The 22,956-nt window shown below is 48.0% G+C and overlaps 1 protein-coding gene across 9 annotated transcripts; it reads left to right on the top strand.

The window, feature by feature from the left end:
- The first annotated feature begins 2,756 nt into the window (after positions 1-2,756).
- On the top strand, positions 2,757-21,919 carry LOC113842126 (uncharacterized). 9 transcript variants are annotated; one of them, XR_011806527.1, is made up of 12 exons: positions 5,935-6,428; positions 6,596-7,009; positions 7,183-7,321; positions 7,458-7,651; positions 10,043-10,318; positions 11,829-11,947; positions 18,898-19,195; positions 19,492-19,566; positions 20,049-20,402; positions 20,583-20,743; positions 20,858-21,305; positions 21,634-21,919. XR_011806527.1 is itself a non-coding variant. In XM_027448809.3 (4 exons), exons 1-4 carry the CDS (start codon positions 6,390-6,392, stop codon positions 7,673-7,675), a joined length of 810 nt encoding a protein of 269 aa, XP_027304610.2. In that variant the 5' UTR covers positions 5,937-6,389; the 3' UTR covers positions 7,676-8,030. The 9 variants fall into 9 exon arrangements, 1 of the variants encoding a protein (XP_027304610.2); XR_011806531.1 differs by lacking the exon at positions 5,935-6,428 and adding an exon at positions 2,770-4,849 and having other exon boundaries at positions 20,583-21,305; XR_011806528.1 differs by having other exon boundaries at positions 19,016-19,195; positions 20,583-21,305.
- Positions 21,920-22,956: the final 1,037 nt, after the last annotated feature.

Here is a 22,956-nt window from a genome sequence, read left to right as displayed (position 1 = left end):
ACAGCACAGCATATAAAATGCGTAAATATTTAAAGCATATAAGGAACTGTAAAATGGAAACAATTATAGAAAATGAAAAAGTTGGTCCACATTTTGCAATGACTACTTCTACTTTCAAGACAGCTTTAAAACTGTCACAAGTGCAGTGAAAAAACTAAACCACAGCAAACTCAAAGGAAAAAGGTAAAATTTAAAATAATGTTAAAACTTAAGTTGGGGTTTCCATTCAGAATTAGAAATGTATTGATATTGACATTTATGTTAAATACAAATTACGTTTCTTTAATATGATATAAAAAGTAAAACTAGTTCATCTAAATAATAAATTAAATAGAAGACAGAATGAGAGACTAGAAGTTCAGACTTGATTTACTGTTAGTATATGAAAGTTTGAAATGGCCATACTTTCACATTTGAAGAGGATTAAGGTGAATAGCATGACTGAAATAAAAACAGTCTTAAAAAAAACCACTATAAAGCAACAATCAAGTTATATGTTTTTTTGAACACAGTTTTGTGGAGAGTATTGTATTTATACAGTACCAAACATTTACTAAATGTCTCAGCAACAACGGTTAGGTGTGTTCCTTTTCCCAAAGATCTGACAAATTGTTTTTTCCTATAAGACAATAAGTGTAGGAGAGAACAAAAAGCAAAACTCATCAGCACAGGTAAAAATACTTTCATGTTTTTAAAATTAATTTCTTGCATATATATAAACACATGACCTTAAAAATGAGGTTCTGAGGGAAATGGAGTTGATAAAGAATAGTAGGTTGATGAATACTGTTACTGATGAATACTGAATACTGATCCGCTCTTAACTGAGAGGGAGTTGACCAGTGCAGTATTTTTAAAAATTTCATTTGAACTTTATTGTATGGAAGTGGAGAGCTGGAATGTCACAAATGTACCAACATTTCACTGAAATTTAAGACTTCCCTGTAAAATTCACATAGACAAGAGAGTTCAATAAGTGATGGAAAGGTGGAAAATGCTTATACATTCAAAACCTCGATGCAATTCCAAGAAAGCGACTGCAGTTATCAGAGATTGACTAATCACAGAGATTTTTGTCCACGTTATTTTTATTGCTTTAGCAGAGTGTATGCTATTTTTTTATTATTTTAGTAATTTTCATATTCATATGAGCTAATTCTAATCTTTCCTCCTTGTGTTCTGGTGTTCTGCTGATTGGAGGCTTTTTTAAGCATGAACTTATGCAAATAACAGCCAAGTAAGGTTTGAGTGAACAAATTTTAGTTCTTTATCTTTTGCTGAGCCTTTGTACAGCCAAATAGCAGGTTATGAAGGACTCACACATCTCTTCTACCACTCAGTAAGTATGTAGAGAACCAAACTTCAATGTTAGGTTCCCCTTCTAGTTCTAGGAGGTGCTTAGTGCTTAGTTACTAATAGCAGCTGTACAATTTAAAAACTTTCTTCTTGGGGACTGTTCAGGGCATCGGCAGATGTACTGATGTTTGTGTTTTAGAAAAAGCTTCAGAAGATAATTTTATCAACTACCACATCTTCCAATTAAAGTTTAATGTAATGCTGTATATGGTATTCTTACAAAGATGTGTATGATTGAAGTGAGCAGACTGTTCTCAAGCAAACAACTAAAAAAAATCTACTTGTTTATAGCTGTGCTAAACCTCTATAAGTAAAAATAATAATAAAAAATAAAATATAAAATAAATGGTAGCATCGTTTGCCATGTCCACTCTCTTAATTCTTTTGAGTAAGCACACTTTAACTTCTTGGCCAGAATAAAGCCCTCAGTCAACAAACCTGAAAAATAATTAAATACATATAGCTATGTATTTCTAATATAGAGGGGTGTAGGGCTTACAGGGGTTGCTTTATCTGTGTAGAGTCATTTAAAGTGAACAGCTTTCTGACAGCAAGTCCATATACTTGCTTTGAAAATATTTAATACAGTACACAAGTATTTGAAAAGGGATCTAATATTTCCCCAGTGCCTTTATACAGTATAAAACCAATGATGAAACACAGATTATTTGTTCCTTACAAACATTACAAGCATACCTTTAGGTCTTGGAATACTAACGTTTTCCTCCTAAAGAAGTTTTCCATTTGTTTAGCCAGATAGCTCAGCAATTGTCTAGTTAAACAATGTTGCTCAAAACAAAAATTTTACTAGTGATATGTTACAAAGAAAGAAAGGAACTTACTTGTGTTGAGAAGTAACAGAGCTTTCATACATAGGAACTCTTCTTGGCTAACTTGAAGTCTGACAAATTCCTGTGGGAGTTGCCACATGGATAGACACAGTGAATAGAACCATGATTCTAGAGAAGGAGAGAGTTTCCTTCTCAGTGCTGGCATGCTCGGCTCAGCTGTGGCCCTACAGGAAAGGGGATCTACAGGAAAGTGCTCCCTGAGTGCAGGGAGAGAGAGAGAAAAGCTTATAGAAGAGGATCTTCTGATTTGGTAAACCTCTCCTGCAACAGCCTTCATTCCACTAGCAACAGCCCCTTCCTTGGGCAATGAGGCCCACGAGAACCCTTGCCCTGGCCTTCCGTAGCTGCTTGGCCAAAGGTCTCCAGCCCGGTCTCACACAGCGCCTCGGCCTGGCGCTGCGTAGATTCCCTGTCACTGGCTGAGACTCGAGGGGCCCCCGCAAGGCCACACAGAGCCTTGGGACTCCTGCATATGCACTCTGCACAGGACTGGGGCTGAAGGGAGCAGGGAGTGTCACTCCGCTGCCCTCACTGGAACAGAAACTTGAACCCTTTCTTTTTCTCTCCCCAGCGTTGGTGAGAAAATCCCTGTGCTTCCAATGCCAAAGATGACACGAGCATCAGGGAAACCAGCGAGGACCCCTCGCAGCTGGGAGCAGCTGCGAGCCCAATAAAGTCTGTTGCTTCCTGCTGGAAGGACCAGCATGGGCTTTGTAGTGTTCTGATTTCACAGAAACACAGAATGGTTGAGGTTGGAAGGTACCTGAAGAGGTCAGCTTGGCCAACCCCCTGCTCAAACATTGCCACCCAGCACCAGTGTCCAAGGAGCATGTCCTGTGGAGATGGCTTTCAAGTGTCTCCCCTTGAGGAGGGAGACTCTACAGCCTCACTGGAGAACCCGTGAGAGGACTCGCTCACCCACACACTACAGAAATGGATCCTGAGGTTAGGTTCAGGTGGAAGCCACTGTGTTTGCTTCTGTGCCCATCGCCTCCCGTCCTGTCATTGGGCTCCACTGAAATGAGCCTGGCTCCATTGCCTTTGCACCCTGCCCGCAGGCATGCAGTTATCCACTGATCCCCCCTGAGCTTTCTCTTCTCCAGGCTAAACAGTCCCATCTCTCCCAGCCTCTCTTCATAGGAGAGATGCTCTGTTCCCTCAATAATCCACCTCACAATTTTTGTGGGACTGTTAAGCAGTTCAAGTAGCACCACTCGTGGCCTCCCAAGACAGCCACGAAGGCCTCCTAGCTGAGGCTGCTGATTCTCCCTTGCTGAAAGCCAGGTGCCCTTAGGATCCAGCATCAGCACCTGCCTGTGCCTGGAGAGCTGGGAAGAGCTGGGAACTCTTGATCCTTCCAAGGATCAAGGGTGGAACTTCCAAGGTAACGGCTCACTGCAACCTTCCCTTTGGTCCCAGGAAATAAAAAAAAAAAGGCATCAAGCACCTGCCCTCACTCCTCACTCAGCCCAGAATTAGCAACAAGTCTTCCTTCCCTGCTGGTACTGCTGCCAAGGGAGCTTTGAAGTTAAGAGCCTCTTTTTGGAAAACAGCTTTTCCATGACCTCTCGGGTCTGCACATGGCCAAGAAACAGAGAGAGAGAGAGAGTTTGAAACTTGGGAGAAAAGAAGAAAGGAAGGAAAGCCAGCAGGGACTTTAAATCTGCACAGCACAAAACTGAAGGACAAGTTGAAATTTTTTGTCACATCACTCATACAAGAAAGTGAAGAGCTCTCTTTCTCTCACATGCTCTCACAGTTTTCATTCTCTCCTCCTAAAACTTTCGGAGACTTTGATCCCTCATCAGGCAGCCTCGATGCAAGTTGCTGTCACTTCCACTTGGGTGGAATACCTCTTGCTGAATTGCTGCCTTTGGCCTTAGAGATCCCAATCTGTAGGCATCCTTTGAACTGATTTCCTCAAATCCCTTTTAAGCACATCATCCTGAAGTCTACTGAACCCAGCCCATGTAATCTGCTACGTCACATAATGCTGAAAGCTTGTGAACGAGTGAGGGTGCCACGGAGAAGCCCTCCGTGTTGTGGGGCACAAGCTCGTCCCTCAGGACACCTCACAGACCACGTGCGACGTGGCCATCTGACACATGGAGACACTGAGGGAGCGTGCCAGGCACAAGCTCTATATTAAACACTCGTGAAGCATTCCTTCTTCCTTATTCCCTTTCGAGATTTCATGAATAAACAAATGGCAGTTCTAGCATTTCCTTCCCACACCCAAATGGATCACCTTGCACACCCCCTGGGGCACTCTCGAGGTTTGTATGGGACTGAAAGGAGAGAGGTTCCTACTCAGTGCTGGCATGCTCGGCTCAGCTGTGGCCCTACAGGAAAGGGGATCTACAGGAAAGTGCTCCCTGAGTGCAGGGAGAGAGAGAGAAAAGCTGCTCCCTGACAGGGCGGCTCCAGCCCCACCCTCTGACAGCCCTGGCGGCCATTTTGCAGTTCTGCCTGCCCCCCGCGCCACAAGATGGCTGAGGCCTTGGCCTGTCCGCAGCACGGCTGTCAGTGGTGTCGGGCGGCATCTAGAGCCAAGAGGCCTTTCTTCTTCTTTGTGCTGAAGGAAACTTTGTGCTGTCTGGAGCGAGCAGTGCTGCTTTTCTCCGCATTCCGGGGCTGTCATGGTAAGTGACATGGCCTCTCACTTTGAGGGCCCTGTTTTTCGTCAGCATTTGTGAGGGGCTTCTGCATGCCCCCCGCTCACTTGTTGCGGCCAGGGCTTCCCCCCAGGATGTCTGGGCAAGGCCCATGCTGCTGGGCAGGCTCTGGGTGGGCCTTGTTCCCTGCAGGGGCAGGCGTCTGCCGCTGAGCCCACAGCCCATGAGCGGCTCCTGCACTCGTGGCTGCCCCTGCGCGGGCTGCTGCCGCTGCTTCTGGAACCTTCCTGCAGCCTCTGGTGCCTGCTTGGCGGCGGCTCGTTGGGCTTGGCAGCCCGGGATCTGCCCCTTGCTGCTCTGGCAGTATGCACAAAAGAAGAGCCCAGCCCCAGCAGAAGGACGGGTCCATTCTGCCTGGTGCTTGTGTGTTGCCCGTGGCCAGAGTGGGCAGGCCAGCATGTCGCTGGTGCTGGCACTCAAGGCTTTCCCTACTTGTTGGGAACTGGTTGGAGGGAACTCTTTGGGGGATTTTTATTGAGCTGAGGGTGTTGGCTGTGCTCTTACTAGCCCAGCGTCACTTTAGAGGGAAAAAAGGAGGGAACTGGGAAAATCCGTGACATCAAGGCCATCTCCAGGGCTCTGCAGAGTGACACTGCCTGGCATCTTCTCATGAGCAGTGGCCAAGGCATGAGGGCCCATCTTCTTGCTTGGAGAAGCCCCAGAAATACTGACCCATGTTTCTGATTTCTTGCTTTTCAGGGTGTCACAGTACCTGGGCTGGGCACCTTCTTTGCTGTTAAACAGGAGCGGCCCTGTACTGGGTCTGGCTGGAATGTTAACTTTCCCGGCAGCAGCCCATACAGTGCCGTACTCTGTACTTGTAGCTGGAACAGCAGTGTTATCACACCAGTGTTGTGTCTACTGCTGAGCAGCAGTGGCACAGTATTAGGCCTTTCTCTAACCCTCCTAGGGGGTGGGCAAAAGGTGAGGAGAGAAACATCACTAGGGCAGCTGACCTAAACCAATCAAAGGGATATTCCATACCATGTGGTGTCACACTCAGCAATAAAAGGTGGAAACAGGAAGAAGAGGGGAGGGGTGGGCTCTCGTTTGGAAGACGTAGGTCCTCCTCTCGAACACCGGCTGCGTGCGTTGAGGCCTTGCTTCAAGGACGTGGTCAATCACCACTCATTTGTGGGAAGTAGAGAGTAATTTCTTTCCTCTGCACTTCCATATAGCCTTCATTTATTTTGTTTGTTTTCCTCCCTTCTTTTTATTTTCCTTTTTTCCCCTCCCTTTCCCCTTTCCCTTTTTATTTCCCCTTAGTTAAATTGTTTAGTTCATGGTAGTCTTTATTTAATTATTATAATTATTTCCCTTTAATTAAATTATCCTTATCTCAACCCGTGAGTTGTTCTTTGCTTTACTTCTCCCCCTCCTCAGGGGGAGTGAGAGAGCGGTTGTGGGGTTTAGCTGCCCAGTACGGTAAAACCACCACAGGACATAGCAGGCTTTAAGCTCCTTGATGTAAAGAAGCCCGTCTTCCAGGTTTTGGAGCACTTTGCCAATGTTCATGGGCTCCCTTACAAGAAAGAAACTTTTCCTGGTAAGAAGAGAGATGATTGTCTGGGCTCCCACGCGTGGGGACTTTGGGCTGCATGCTCAGCTGCTGCTGGGAGGGCAGTGGAGGGGTTACACAGCTCATCCAGGAGGTCCAGAGAAAGGCCTGAGCTCCTCTCAAGCCAAGGCCCACCAATGCTTTGACTCTTCCAGGAACCACAGGGTTTTCCCCAGGAAGAAGGCAGCTCATCCAGCAGCGTGGACAGGGAGGCTGCAGATGAGGGGTACAGAGCGCCTCCCCAGACACCTGGAGGTCAAGAGTCAAAGCCATCAGCATGTCCCAGCCCCAGTGAGCACAGCACTGCGGTGCTGGTTGAGAGCCAGGGACGTGCACGACATGCCTCCAGTGTCTCTGAGGAAGAGCTGGATGAAACAGCCGAGATTGTCGTTGCTGCAGTGCTACTCCGTTCTGTAGCCATCATGCAGGGAGCCACGAGAAAGGAACCAACTGCTCCCTCGGCTGCACGGCCCAGGGTGCCTCCTCCCACCCCAGAGCCTGTTGACTGTACAGCAGTTGATGAAACCGGAGCAGTGGCTACTCCCTTGGCTACGGTTCCTGGGCACCAGGTAAGCCCAGCGCGTGTGGTGGTCTCCAGGCACCGAGGGCAGCCCAAGGCAGAAGCAGTGCGTGGAGTGTGCGTGCTGGGGAGCTGCCTGCTGCTCTCCATTCCCAAACGTCCCAGGCACAAGGGCTGACATCCCTTCCATCACCTGCCTGTGCTCTTGCTCTCCCCATGCAGGTTGCTGCCAAGCAGGGAGGCCAAGCGCAGTCTTCCTGCACCAAACATACACCAGCAGACAAGCCAGCAACGTGCCAGAAACAAGAGCCGTCCCAGGGACTTTTGGATGGGCCTATTCAGAGCAGCGAGCAAGGGCTCGGTACGCGCAGGGGGGCTGGCTGGTCCTGGGCCACCCCTCCCCTTGGGGGAAAGGCCTTGGTGGTGGTGTGGGGGGAAGGCAGGGGCTTGCCCATCACCCGCTCAGGCCCTAACCTACACCTCTCTGTCTCCCACAGGCATCCATGACCTCGCACAAGCCCCGGCACTCCAGCCACGGCCCACCCACGTCAGGAGAGCTCTGCGGGCTCTGCACAGGGCTTTGTGCTGCTGCTTCATCGCAGAAGAGTGGGAGAAGCAGCAATGTAGCAGCAATGTAGCCCGGTGGTCGTGGGCAGGGGTCTTTCAGGATGAAGGCAACGAGGAAGAGGAGGTTAAACTCTCTTTACCTTTGTGAACTTGGACCTTCTGTTGGATAGTTTAGGCCTTTTTTTGCTTATCTTTGCCTTGTTTCCTGCCAACAAGTTGTTCCTTCTTTCTTAACGAGATGTTCATTCTTCCCTCATCCGTTAGCCTTGAACGATATCTTCTTTTTACATCTGCTTCTCATCTACATCCCTATAATTAGGATATTTTTAGGTTCTCATCCACATCCCCAATACTTAAGGTACTTTACCATGTATGTAATGTAGCTAGATACTAGTTCAGATAGGTTTTTTAACATCTTCCCCATCTCAATTCCCCCCTTTTCTTCTAAATCAATAAAGTCTTTCACTTTGTACTTATTCTCGGCCCCCTCTCCATAGCTATTTGTAAGCACATATTCCTTTGAAACATTGTAATATCAGGAAAACAAATATTCCGTAAAATAACAGAACCAGGCCCGTAGTAAACAATTGTTTTAACCATGTCAAACTTGGTAACCAACTGGTTAGTTTTTCCCATAATTCAGTAAAGCCAAGCGAGGTGTCATCCCGTGACACCTCATGCAATAGGTGAGTATGTTTCCATATCTCCTCTAAATTGGTTTCTATTCTTCGGAATTGATCAATATACGTACAGCAACTCCGGTTTATTACAGTGCACACTCCTCCTTCCTTTGCTGTTAATAAATCTAATGCCATTCGATTTTGTAAAACTACCTTACTGAGAGATGAGACTTCTACCTGTAGTGCTTTTATTGCATCTGTGGTGGAATTCTCTATCCGTTCTAATTCGGCTGAAATATTTACCATTGCCTTTTGCAAATCGCTCACTCCTAAGCTAGGAATTAACCATCTAACAAAACGATGGTATCCTGTGGGCCCTTCTACCAAAGGATTCAGTGGGATTGCTCGAGTTATGCGTTTCCATGGGGACCTTAAGATACCAATAGGTATTGCAGGCCCATTATAAGAAGAATTGGGAGATGCCAAATATCCCCCTATACAATGACCCTTCCAATTAGGTGGTAAATTCTTCCTTGCCCTCCCATCGCCACATAGCCACCAATACCCTATACCTAATTTGCACCCACTTTCCGAAGATCCATCCACTCCAGACTCCTTATCAGGGTCGTATGCTACTTGGATATTAATATTACAAGATGACCTTAAATTGGCTAGATTATATCCCCCTACATTTTCCGTTTTTGAACAGTCAGGTTCCCGACCAAAACTAAGCCCCAGATTACGCAAGATCTTTTGTTCGCATCCCAAACTTGGGATGAGCGGGCCGTGCCAGCCCGCAGCGTGGCATTGGCGGCCTTGTTGCCGTCCCCAGGGCACGGCTGAAGGGGATATTGTGGGTTTGATTTGGAAGGACGGGGAGAATTTGGGATGCAGTATCCGACTTCATCCGCAGGCAGTTCGCGCTGAACAAGGTGGGCTTTGCAGCCTCATGCTGCCCTCTTACTCCGCTCTTTCCCAGAGCTGCCACCCCACAGAAAGCACTTGTGGACCTGAAATCGAAGTCTCTGCAGATGGCAGCAGTGCGTATGAAGCAGCAGCATGTCCTCATCCCTCACCCCCCAGAGGAGAACACTGAGGCAGATCCTGTGAGGAAATCAATGCCAAGCAAGCGTGGGCCAGCTCCCACAAAGGCCAGGGAAAGCTGAGCTGCAGCAGGCTGCCCGAGGGATCCAGGATGCGGGTCGCTCAGCTCTGGGCTTTGGCTCTCCATCCCCTGGCTGCTTCGGGGATGACCATGGAGATGCCCTGCCTCCAGCTGTCCCCCTGCAGACCCAAAGTCCTGAAGCTCCCCTGCAGCTGACAGTCACAAACCTTGTGTGGAAGGGAGCTGTGCCCACTTCTCCTGGGACCAGGGGAGGCCGAGTTGGCGTGTTAGGAAACAGCTGGGGAAGAGGAAGGAGGCCCTGCAGGAAGGCAGGACCAAGAGCAGAGCTGTGGACATCCCCGGGAAGACTGTGGAGGAGCTCCCGCTCTGGTAGTCCTCTGCTGCAACAGCCTTCTTTCCACAGCCCCTTGTTCAGTGAGGCCTCTGGGCTCTCACTGGCACCCTTCTCCCTGAAGGGAGCAGGGAGTGTCACTCAGCTCTCCTCACTGGAGCGGAATCTTGAACCTTTCCAGAGAATCACAGAATGGCTTGGGTTGCAATTGAGTTAAAGATCTTCTATTCCCTCCCGCCCCCTGCCATGGGCAGGGATGCCATTCACTAGAGCAAGTAGCCCAGTGCCTCATCCAAACAGGTCTTGAAGACCTCCAGGGATGGGGCATCCACGGCTTCTCTGGGCAAGCTGTTCCAGTGCCTCACCACCCTCTGTGTGAAGAAATTTTGTGGCCACCAAGGAGCAGCTCTGACTAGCCTTCTCTTTTCCTCCTGACAGGGATGCCTCCTGCTATTAAGAGCCGGCTGCTCACACCCCAGAGTCGCTCTCCAGCCAGACTCTCCAGGGCGACAGGGAAGGCACAGCTGGGCCAGGCTGCTGGGGAAAAAGAGCCTTCTCCCAAATGAGGCTGGGGGAAAGCCATAGAAGGCAGCCCCAGAGCTCTTCCCCTTGAGTCATCGAGAAGCTTTCCTTGCACGCAGGGACTTGGTGAACTCCACAATGGGCCTGACGCATGTCCCACTGATGGCAGGTTCCTGCCTGGGCACCCAGCAGGTGAGCAAAATCTCTCGCCGCAAATCCTCCTCTGTTGTGTTTGCAGGCTGCTGACAGTGTGTCAGGAGAGCTCCACAAGGACGGGAGAACAGGGCAAGGGCAAGCGCTCTGCTGCAGCCAGGCCCCAAACTCAAGCACCTGCCGGTGAGGGTCACCGGAGAGCAGGACAGGTGGCCGCTGTGGTCCACCTACCTGGGTTTTTAGAAGGGAAATGCTTCTGGAGATGTGACATTTTGACAGTTATTGTGCCTTCTTCAGTGCCTTCTTCATGATTAAAGAGGAGCTCCCCATGGTGGGCTTTGAGCTCCTTGATGTAAAGAAGCCCATCTTCGATGTTTCAGAGACCTTTGCCAGTATTCATGGGCTCCCTTACAAGAAAGAAACTTTTCCGGGTAAGAAGAGAGATGAATGTCAGAGCTCCAATGTGCAAGGATGTGGGCTGCATGCTCAGCTGCTGCTGGGAAGGCAGTGGAGGGGTTCCACAGCTCCTCCAGGAGGTCCAGAGAAAAGCCTGAGTACCTCAGAAGCCAAAACCTGCCAATGCTTTGCACCTTCTGGCAGGCAACAGCTGCCGGAAATGTCCCTCTCCATGCTGTTGGCACCCTGATGGCTGTGTTGGTGGATGACTTCTCCTCTTGGCATCTGGCACAGCTGCAGGTGCAGAGCAGCAGCAGGGCGTCAGTGCTGGAGGGCCCAGCAGCTACGCAAATGTGACTGCCCTCCTCTGCAGGCCTGTGTAGTTACTTTTCTCCTTGCTTCTTTTCCGTAAGGTGTAATTCGATTTGTTTTCCTGAATTATGCCTGGCTGTCCTTGGACACAAGGGCACATTGCAGTGCTGCATTGGGAGGGCCTTGTCCTTCTGGGTCAGACGCGTCTCCTGATGAGGCACAGGAGCCTTGCGCCTGACAAAGCCATGGAGTGATTTACCAGGTTCAGGCACTCGCTGCGCAGCTTGTGCTGCTTGTAAGGAGGGGTGAACACTAAGCCCTGCAAGCTCTGCCCGTGGGCTGCTTTCTGCCTGAGCAGCCGCAATGCCTCCGTTGGCAAGGGCATCCCTTCCTGGCCATGGTCTCAGCCAGGACTGTCTCTCCTGCAGAGGCTAGGCACAACAGATTTGGCCACATGGGAGAGAAAAAGCATAGTCCCACATCCAGCTTCTGGAGGTGTCATCATCTTTTCCACGTGGGTGCGTTGCTTCTGCAGCCCTCGGCTGAGCGTTTTGGCAGCTTTTCAGCTCCTCTCCGGAAGGTCAGCAGTGCCAGGGCTTGCCCAGTGCTCAGGGAGGAGCTGGAGGGAGACTTCTCCAAGCACTGTTTCCTCCTCCACTCCACACTGATTCTTGCTTGTTTTGGACGAGGGGGCATTCTCTTTGTGTAGCTAGGGCTGGGGGAATGTCTATTCCCTGCCCAGCCCACAGCAAGCCCCTCTCAGATGCTGGCACCAAGACCAGCACCCTACAGCCCTAGAATGTGGTGCTCTGGAGTCACACTGCCTTGGTCTTTCTTCCAGGATTGGGCTCTACATACCTCGGGGAAGAGCTGCAGGGGAAGAGCCTCTCCAAGCACCCAAGGGTTTTGCTTTGGGAAAGAAGGGAGACGCAACGATGGAGGGAGAGTGTACATGAACAGGTAAGATTGACTCTTGTAAAGCTGACCTCACAATCAGTAAGATTGTAAAGTAGGTATGTTTATGCAGCGCTGGGCGGCACGGGGGGTAGTCCCACCAAAGTCGTGCGCCCCTAACATGGCAACTTGCTTTGGTTATATGCAGTAGAGATTTACATATGCATGAGGTTTCCCAGTATGCCTATACATATTCATAACCTGTCCCCGCTTAGTATTAAAATTAGTTCCAAGAAGTCATTTCCATAAACTCCTCCCCTCTGTGCTTGCGCGGTGCCTTCTGGTGGTGGGCACTGAGGGTCGTGAGGATGAAGTGAGATGTCTTCATCAGGGTTGAACTTTTCACCTCGTCTCCTTGCGCATGCTCTCTGAGGCCTTGGTCATAATCTGGGCCATAAAGTTGGTTTGGTCCAGTTCTTCGGGCCTGAGGGGCTCCTGTTATCTGGAGGCCTTGCATGTTTGACATTTTTTATCTTGTCCTTTTAAGAACAGTGCTCCTTATCTCTGAGCCCTTGGTCACAGTCCGAACCATAAGGTTGGTTTGATCTGGTTCTTGGAGTCCCAGGGGCTCCTGTTATCTGGAGGGCTAAGCGCAGCACAGGCACATCTCAAATGTAGCACATATTAAGCAATGAGTGTTGCCTACATATTCATTCTTAATCAATCACTCTCTAATTTCTAATCCCATGTTTCAGTCCCCCTTTTCTGGAAAATCTAGTAAATTCTTTTACTTAATACAAAAATTCTTCTTCCCAGTCTCTACGGTATGTACCCCTCAATACCTTGCCATGTACCTTTGTCAAGGAAGCTAGTATGGCCATTCATTGTAACCATTTCCAATTCCAAAAGTATTACAAAAGACAATATTAAACTTATACCAACTAATATCAGTAAAACAACAACCGGGTGACACAATGTGTTCAAAATCCCAGTTGCAGTTGGCGACCATCCTAAGAGTGTGTCCCACCGGTTGTGATTTGTCTTGTTTTACTCTTTGCAAATCTCTGCTTATTTCCTTTGTATCATGATGGAAAGGGATTAGAGTCTTCTTTCCATTTTCCTGAATGCTTTCTTTTAAAAAAAAATTTTGATCAGGTCTTGGTGTTTAACTAGTTGCTTCACTAACGTGAGGTTCACCCCAGCAGGTGTAGGTAATAACTTGTGATAGATTGTGTTGTTAGACTTGATCAACTGGTGGGATACCACTGGTGCCAAATACAGAAAATCACACCTGACAATTCTAACAAAGTTAGAAAAGTTAGAATGATTTTTGCTAGGGAGAGTCACGTCTTCCTTATCTACTTGTACAAAAGCACACGCAGCCTTGACCAATATATACAAGCACAGTCTTTTGACTAGTATTTGGATGAATTTCAAAGTGGCAAACGCCTTGTTGCGTGTCAAGACATACATCCTGAGCATCAATTGTGTTGCTTTCACAAATAAATCCTTGTTGTTCCCAGGTAACACATGATTCTAGACTTACAGACTGCCATTTCCCATTCTCCATCCATGCCCATGTTCTATGCTCCGAAGGATAGAGCACTGTCTCCTCATGGTTTAATCCTAGTGCAAGGATAGGGTGGATAACATAAACTGTGGCATTACTTATAGTAGGCACAAAGGCAGTAGCCATGTTAACAATGGGATCATAGGTAAAATTTACCAGAGTCTACCAAGATTGGAACTTCTTCTCAAAATCATTGGCATTGTCCCAAACAGCCTTTTGGACTTCAGCCAGAAAAATGCCTTCACTTCCTTCCCTAATGATCAAGGCAGCCGTTGCCTGCATCCATAACTGTGCTTGTATACAGCTAAGAGCGAAAGATACATTATCTTGAACCATACTAAGTGCATCTGTTATTAGTTTGTGGTCTTGGTCTTCAGCCTTTTCCTATCTCGGTAACACCTGTGAAATTTGCCATTGGCTAGTTCCCAATGCCAATAAGGATGATTGTAGGGGCTGTTTTAGTTTTGTCCCACTGTTGTAGGAAGTACAGCCAAAACCAGCTAATTACTACAGTCTGTGTAAATACAAAATTATACCACCAATCTGATTTACCTGGGTGGATACAACCTTCTTGTTGGCCACTTTTGGAAATAGGTTTTACTAAAATCCCCGTTACTTTCTCGTGGGTCGTTCCATTAATCATTCGGCACCCTATTTTAATTTCGTCCCCTACGGTTCTTTGGTGCGTCCATTCTTGCCCTAATTTTTGCCATTCTTATAATGTATCTAAATGGTCATCATTTGTTCGCCAAATAACCACAACTGCTAAGTTTCCGTTAATGCTCTTATCCTTTGTTGTTACAGCTTCAGACCAAGGCCGCTCACCATTCTCTATTATCATAGAGGCATCTTCTTGAATCACAGTTACAACTTATAAGCCATAGAAATAAAACAATTCTGTTAACTAAATTCCGGCTAACCATATTACTAAATACTCCTGACCGTGATGTCCTCATTTTGCTTGACTGAGCTTTAGTTTCAGTTCACCATCACCTGGCGTTACTTTCCAGGGGGTTCTGGAGCTTTCTTCACTTGAGAACGGTGAATCCAGGCACTCTGTTCCCTGATCTTAACTGCAGTGAAGGTTTTAAGGAGCACCTGGTATAGTCCTTCCCACTGTGGTTTCAAAGTTTTCTCTACAAGAGACTTAGCTACCTCTCAGGCTTTGGCAGTCCTACTGGGGAAAGCCTCTGGCCATCCTGAAAAGGTATCTGTTAACACCAGTAAATATCGACACCCCCCTTTTCTTGGAAGTTCAAAAAAAGTCAATTTGCCACTGTTGCCCAGGCCCATGGCCTTTTCCAATTTGACATAGTTTTGGTTTGGGGGCATTTTGGGGGTTAGTCTGGAGACAAAGATCACAATATTAAGCTATTTGAGTGATGGTAGCATATTAGTTCCTGGCAATATTTTTTCCAATTAGATAGCTATACAAAGCGTCTATTCCCCAATGTGTTTTCCAGTGTTCTTTCTTTACCAGTGACCACAATAAATTGGAGGCGATGACTAGCTTCCCTTCCCTTCTTTGGTAATAGCCCATCCCTCTTGGTTATATTTTCCCTTCTGACTTTCAATTAATTTTCTATCCTTTTTGTTATATACAAGCTCACCTTCAAGGGGAATTTGCCTGTCTGGAATCAGGGCTCCCTCAGTTGCTACCTCACCTTCTGCTGCTTCTTTTGCCTCTCTGTCCGCCAGATCATTTCCTTCCTCCAATTCTGAGCTCACCGTCTGGTGTGCCTTAATGTGCATGATTGCTACCTTTTCAGGCAGCTGAACTGCTTCCAATAATCTCATTATTTAGTCCAGCTTCTATTACGTCTTTGCAAGTGTTAACTGCATACCCAGCGTGTTGTTTTCCGCTGATGATGTAGCTGCTCCCATATTTCCACCTCATCAGAAGGAGTGTCCTTCAGATCTGGACGGCTGGAGTAGGTAGCTTCAATGGTCTCCAGGCAGTCATGGTGTACTGGCTCCCCTTGGTTTCTGCTGATTTCAGGAACCTTTGTGGGGAAAGCCAGTGACCACCTTTCACTTCCAGCACTGTGGACACTGTGTGAGACACTAGCACAGTAATTTTCTGTCCCAAGGTGAACTTGTGTGCTTCCTGGATATTTTGCACCACTGCTGCAACGGCTCTGAGGCATCCCAGCCATCCCTTGGCAGCAGCATCCAGCTGCTTCGAAAAATAAGCAACTGCCCTTCGCTATGGGCCCAGGTCCTGTGCTAGTATTCCCAGGGCAATCCCCTGTTTCTCATGGGAGAAGAGGAAAAATGGTTTATTCACATCTGGAAGTCCCAGAGCTGGGGCTGACATGAGAGCCTTCTTCAGTTGGTCAAAGACTCGCGTGGCCTCCTTTCTCCATTGGAGGTCCCTGTTCCCGTTTGCAATGAGCACATAGAGCGCTTTTACAAGCAATCCGTAATTATAGATCCACAATCTGCACCACCCCGTCATTCCCAAAAAGGTTCACAGTTCTTTTATAGTCTCGGGTTTCAGGGTTTGACGTATCGCTTCTTTACAATCATGCCCCAGGGTCCGTTGTCTGGCATTAACCTCATAACCCAGGTAGGTCACCTTCTGCTTTACCACCTGAGCCTTCTTCTTCGATACCCTGTACCCCTGTAGTCCCAGAAAATTTAGGAGGCTTACCATCCAGGCCACACATGCTTCCTCTGTCTGGGTGACTATAAGGAGCTCATCTACGTACTGCAACAGCCTTCCTTCTCCTGATGGGGCTTTCCAGGTCTCCAAGTCCTTTGCAAGTTGTTCTCCGAATAAGGTGGGTGAGTTCTTAAAGCCCTGAGGTAACCTCGTCCACGTGAGCTGTGTTTTGTGCCCACTCTTAGGGCTTTTCCAATCAAATGCAAAGATTTTCTGACTGGCTTCATGGAGAGGGAGGCAAAAGAAGGCATCCTTCAGGTCTAAAACGGTAAACCAAGTTAGCTCTGGTGTTAAGCATGTTAATCAATTATCAGGCTAATTCCTTCTCTGTCTTCCTTTTTCAAGGGACACTGTTTAAGTGCATTTTTTGCCTTCCGTGTTACCTTAGAAGATCATACTCAAGAAAACACTTGACTTAGGATTTCCTCACTAATTTCCTCTTTGGTCTCAATAGCTGTCAATATCAAACTCAACACTTCCACGTATCTTTGATCATTTACCTCCAGAATAATCTCCCCATTTTTAAATGAAATGGTTGCTTGTAATCTTTACAATAAATCTCTCCCTAGGAGTTACTCCGGGGAGCTGGGCATGCATAGGAACTTGTGAATGCCCCACTGTTTCCCATATTTACATTTCAATGGCTTGCAGAAATATGCTATTTCAGATTGGCCAGTTGCCCCCTTCACTACAATGCAATAATTCCCCACTGATACTAATGCTTTCTTTAAAACCGAGTATGTTGCCCCCGCATCCACCATAAGTTCCACCTCTTTTCCCTCTTTCCCCATCTTCATTTTTGTAACCAACAGATCTGCTGGGGTAAATTCCCCCAGTCCTCTTTAGTCGTCTTTTGCATGTCACCACCACCTCCCTTCTCCGGTTCCCTTTTCCATTTCTTTTCCATTCTGGCTTTCCTTTTTCCAATGCCCAAATTTCTTACACAGGGCGCATTGCTCCTTGCCTAGTCGGGGCTGTTCCTGTCTGGGCCTCCTTTTTCCTTCTTCTCTAGTAACTGCTATCAGCCTCTTCTGCATGTTTAATTGAGGAAGATAAAAGAAGATGAAAGTCCTCTCTCCTTCCAAATTGCCCTGTGTGCATGCACCACACCAAAGGCATATTTCAAATCTGTCCAAATGTTTGCCAGCTCAAAAGCTCTTATCAAGGTGCTGATTTCAGCCTTTTGGGCTGATGTTTGTTACCGTATATCCTGTGAGGCAAAATCCCTGGCGGACGAAGCTGCTGCCATCTATCTACCAATCCTCCACATCTTCTAGGGGTATTTCTTTTAAGTCTGGTCAGCTGGAGGATACCGTGTCCATGGTCTTGATGCAATCATGAATGGGTGATCTGGAAACTCTGTTACTGAGGAAAGAGGCTGGGTTCACAGTATTAGTGCTGAAAAAATGTAGCGAACTAACAGTCCATTATACACATTCCTTTTCTTCTTCAGTAGCTATCATTTGCACATTGCAACAATGTCCCCTTTTCCCGAAGGGGTCTTTCAAGCTTCAAGATCACAGTTCCCGAATATGGTGGGGCTATTCTTGAACCCCTGTGGTAACACTGTCCAAGTAAGCTGAGTTTTCCATCCTCTATTATTATTTTCCCACTCAAAGGCAAAGAGTTTCTGGTTTTCAGTTGCCACGGGCAGGCAGAAAAGGGCATCCTTTAAATCTAGTACCATGAACCAAACTTGACTGTTTTTCTCATTTTGTAATTCCCATCCTTTTTCCCATTTTAAATTTCAAGCATTGCAAAAAAATGCCTTTTCCTGTTGGCCCGTTGCTCCTATTACATTTACGGACTAATTAACACAGAGAAAGAAGCGCCCGTAACCAACAAAAAATTCAAGCTTCACTTCTTCATTCCCTAGCTTTATTTCAATCAGTGGACCTGCTAGGGTAGATGCCCCAGGTCCCCATCATTCCTGACTGTTGTAAGTTTATCCTGCAAACTAAGACAATTTCTTTCCGAAATCAGGGGCTGATTGCCCTGGAAAGAGGCTAACCAATTGCCTCTGTTTGTTTTCTGAAGCCAGGTCCATTTTTTTTTTTTATTTATTATTATTTTTCTCTTTGAAAGTTCAGTCCCATTAGCAATCTGAGCTCACACATGAACTCAGGTTGTTTTAAGAGTTAGCTGCTTTTCTGTTTCCATGCCAACTCTCTGGGACCCATCAGGGTCCCTCTGCCCCAGAGGGCTCACACCCGTGATTTTGAGATCTCAGCCTCGGGCTGAGGCAGACCTATTAACATTCCTACATCGTCTTTCCCCGCTCATTGGACTTCAAACAGCTTTGTCAAATACTACATGCCACACCTTTAACACCTTCAACAACCCTTTTAGCACTTCCTGTATCTTTCTCCAGCCTGTACTTTTCTAATGCCAGCACCAAAAGCTCAGTCAGGGGCCAACTTAATTCCATACCTTTTCCCTCCAAGATACTGAAACAGCATATCAATATAGAACATCTCATCCCATTTTCCTTCTCTCCTCAAAAACATTAATTGCAAGATAGTGTTATAGTCGATTGATCCGTAAAGTGGCCATTTAGCTTATATAGTGGCCACCATTGATTGCAATACTTAGTGAAAGTCCTCTTGCTTTGTGCTGCCCCAGGCGTTTGGAGCTCTGTCTTTCAGGGATTCTCTTCCTCCAGATGAGCAGTCAGAAAGACAGCTCTGTAGCAATGCTGGAGGGTCCAGCAGAGGCCCAGAGGTGACTGCCCTCCTGTGCAGGCCTGTGTAGTTACTTTGCTCCTTGCTTCTTTTCCGTTAGGTGTATCCCGTTTTCTTTTCCTGAATTATGCCTGTCTGTTCTTCGACACCGGCATTCCTCGGGACACGGTGCAGCGCCGTATTCAAGAGACCCTGCTCTTTCTCTCTTGCACCCTTAGAAAGAAGCAGGCTGTTGATTTCGTCTTCAAGGACATTGGCCATCTGGTGTTCCACAAGGGCTGAGTCCAAATGCAGTTTTCCACCGACTGCGTTCCTCAGCACACCATGGCAGAGCAGCAGGATCATGACTTCAGCTTTAAGGCCACTGGCTGTGTGGTTCTCTGGAAACCTGTCTCAGTGTAAGTTTCTGAGGGCTTCAACACTGCTCAAGGTTCTTGGGAAGTCCCGAGGCCATCCAGAAGGACTTGTGGTGGGTGTGACTTATCTCCTGTCTGAGGCAGTTGAGTCTCACCTACGCACAAAGTCAGGCAATGTTATACCTGGGTGTGCATGCTAGCCGAGCAGCTTCTGTTGTTTCTAAGGAAGGGAGGAAGGTTTGTTTTTTTTTGCCTGAGCAGCCTAAAGGTTAGCTGATTTTGCTGAGAAGGGGATCCTGTCCTGGATGGGATCTCACCCAGGGCTGCTTCTCTTGCAGAGGCGAGGGATGATGCGTTCAGCCACATCTGGCCCTCTCACAGATGAGCTCTGGTAGCATAGTTATCTTTCCCAAGTGAGTATGCTTGCTTCTGTGGCCCCTGACTGACCACATAGAATCTGGAGGGGTTGGAGATGAACAGCTCCTCAGACAGCCCGGGGGACATAGAGAAAATGAACAAGGGAGTAGTAGTGAGGATGGAGAAAGACACTAAGAGCAGGCAGTGTGAGAGCTGGCTCCTGGCAGTGCTTGCAGGTCCAGCTTTTGCTCTACCTATAAAAATGTCGTCCCATTAACCTGCAGCTTTTCTCACTTTGACCCATCTGATTCTCTTACTCACCCCACTGCAGGGGAGTGAGCGAGCAGCTGTGGGGCTCATTTTATAACCTATTGGGGTTAACTGACAGGAGATGGCAGCAGTGTTCGGGGCTGAGTTCATGAGATGAGGACAGGTCTAAGGAAACCTCAGTTTTGGGGTGTCTTGCTGAAAAAGGCAAGTATTTGTGAGTATGTCTCCATCAGCCTAGAACCTTCCTCCTTTCTCTTCCCTTCCTTAGGCTGAGTGAGAAGACTTGCATATGGAACGAATGTGAAAGGTGCTGGCGTGTACAAGCTAAATATTACTGAATAAAGACAGTGGTAACCAGCCTCAGCCGTGCCGCATATGAGCTGTGAGAAACGGGAAGAGAAGAGCTGGCAGCTGTCTCCTCTGTTCTTTCCCATTTCTGGCTGGGAGCACGAGAAGCCTATCGGGACAGTGTTTGCAGGGGCCATGACAATTTTGCTGGGCTAGGGGAAGCCTCCGCTCCTACAGGTGGAGAAGGGACAGAGAGAGATGGAGGCCAGGAGTGCTGCCATCTTGTGCAGCAGCCACCTCATGTTCCCAACTCTCACGCACCTCCCAAATGATGGTGAGCCCGACAGGAGTTGCCTCAAGAAAAAGCACCCACACAGCCCTCTCGACCCACAGTTTCTTGTGGGGAGAGAGAGGGAGGGTCTCGGGACATGGGCACCAGTCCACATGGCCACCAGGGCTGTGCTGCAGGAGCAGGCTGGCTTGCAGCATGACCTCTCTTTCCTTTGCTTTTCAGGGATTGTGAAAGTTTGGGATGCAGTATCACACTACATCCCAGCAACGCCTAGCACCTTCTGGCCGGTAGCGGCTCCTGGAAACATCCCTCTCTGTGCTGTTGGCACCCTGATGGCTGCATTGGTGGTTGACTTCTCCTCTTGGCAGCTGGCGCAGCTGCAGGTGCAGAGCAGCAGCAGGGCATCAGTGCTGGAGGGTCCAGCCGCTGCCCAAACGGGACTGCCCTCCTCTGCAGGCCTGTCTTAGTTCCTTTGCTCCTTGCTTCTTTTCCCTCAGGTGTACCTCCAGCTGCTGTCCTGAATTATGCCTGGCTGTTCTTGCACACCAGCATTCCTAGGGACACCATGCAGCGCTGCATTCAGGAGACGCTGCTCTTTCTGTCCTACACCCGTGCAAAGAAACAGGGTGTGGACTTCATCTTCAAGGACATTGGCCGTCTGGTCTTCTGCAAGAGCAGAGTCCAAAGACAATTTTCCACAGACTTTGTTCACAGCCTAAGTAACAACGTCCAGCTGCTGAAATCTCAGATGAATGACCAAGTGACAGGACCAAGAGAAGAGCTGTGGGCATCCCTGGGAAGATGGCAGAGGATCTTCTGATCTCCTGTGTTTTGGAAGGAGGCTGTGCTCCGGGCTCTTGGGACAGGCAGAGGTGGCGATCTTCAGAGCCCACCCGAGAGGTTTCTTCTCCGTTGCTGCAGCTGCCTTTAGTGCGGAGTGTGCGGGTGAGGAAACATCTGGAGAAGAGACAGGAGGACAGTTCTTAAACACACGCAGCCTTGACCAAAATATACAAGCACAGTCCTCCTGCATCAAAGATACACCAGCAGACAAGCCAGCAACGTGCCAGAAACAAGAGCCGTCCCAGGGACTTTTGGATGGGCCTGTTCAGAGCAGCGAGCAGGAGCAAGGGCTCGGTACGCACAGGGGGGCTGGCTGGTCCTGGGCCACCCCTCCCCTTGGGGGAAAGGCCTTGGTGGTGGTGTGGGGGGAAGGCAGGGGCTTGCCCATCACCTGCTCAGGCCCTAACCTACACCTCTCTGTCTCCCACAGGCATCCATGACCTCACACAAGCCCCGGCACACCAGCCACGGCCCGCCCACATCAGGAGACAGGCGCTTCGGGCTCTGCGCAGTGCTTTGTGCTGCAGCTTCATCGCAGAAGAGTGGGAGTAGCAGCGCCCAGCTGCCAGCACCAGGAGGGCGCTCGGAGCTGTACACTGGCATCACTGATAGGAACAGGACAGTGCCCCAGGAATTCAGATGCCCCACCACACCCTGCCCCCAGCCTCAGCTCAGCTGCGGCTGAGAATTCTGCTGTGAATAAAAGCTCAGGCAGAGTTTTGCCCCCAGTGCTCCTCTCTGTGTCGTTGATCTCAGGAGAAAGAGTGGTGCAGGCCACGCCAACCTGGTGCCCTGGGCCTCTCACAGTCATAGAACTATAGAACCATGGAATCATGTAGGTTGGAAAGCACCTCAAAGATCATTACGTCCAACCGTTATATACACATAGCAACTGGCAACGCTCCTCCTGTGAGGCTGAATGTACCATGCCAGTTCTTGTGGGCGAGGAATATGCTAGCATGTCGCAGGAAGCACGGCTGAAAGCACGACAGACACCAGTATGGTCAGATCATGCTCCATTTTATTGCCCGAATAGCCTAACTTTTATAGTGAACTTAGCAGGGGCGGATCGTGTCTCACACAAGATTATTGGTCAAAAGCACTCAGACAAACAACTACAAGAAAACAACCCCACCTGCAAGAAAACAAGCCCCTTGTAGTTAGCGGTCAGGTGGACCTTGTCCTTGAAGCCAGATGCTGGTAACAATGTTTTTCTAAATTCCTCAATTGGGCGATGTGGGAACACTGTCATGGGAACTTCTCATAGTTGCCCTGGTAGCTTGGTTTGCTCAGCTGCAGCAAGCCATGGGATTTTTGCTGTTTCAAAAAATCCCTCAACAATACCCCCCCACCCTTTTTTTTTTTTTCCTTTTTTTTTTCTTTTTCTTTGAGCAAACCAAGCCTGATGTAACAGTTTTGCAAGTAACCCTTTAACCACATTTATTACAATACAACACGCAATGATGATTAACACCACAACAAACAGAATCCTTAATCCCTCTTTGACTAATCTCAGTAACCACCTATGCATCGTTTCAAACAAATCAGTGAACCATTGATTGAAAGGATTAATATCATATTGAATCTTTCTCATGTGCTCTTTCAGGAAAATAATGGATTTGTGAATTGATTCATTATGATCAAAAAGGTTTAAACAGCACATTCCATCAAAGTCCTCACACCCATGCCTTTGAGCCAAAAGCAAGAAGTCAATAGCAGCTTGATCCTGTAAAAGCACATATTGCAGACTGTT

This window comes from Anas platyrhynchos, chromosome 1 (assembly GCF_047663525.1).
Source record: "Anas platyrhynchos isolate ZD024472 breed Pekin duck chromosome 1, IASCAAS_PekinDuck_T2T, whole genome shotgun sequence".
In the NCBI taxonomy this organism is placed as follows: Eukaryota; Metazoa; Chordata; class Aves; order Anseriformes; family Anatidae; genus Anas; species Anas platyrhynchos.
The sequence above is the reverse complement of the archived record's forward strand: the minus strand, read 5'-3'. Positions and strand labels throughout refer to the sequence as shown.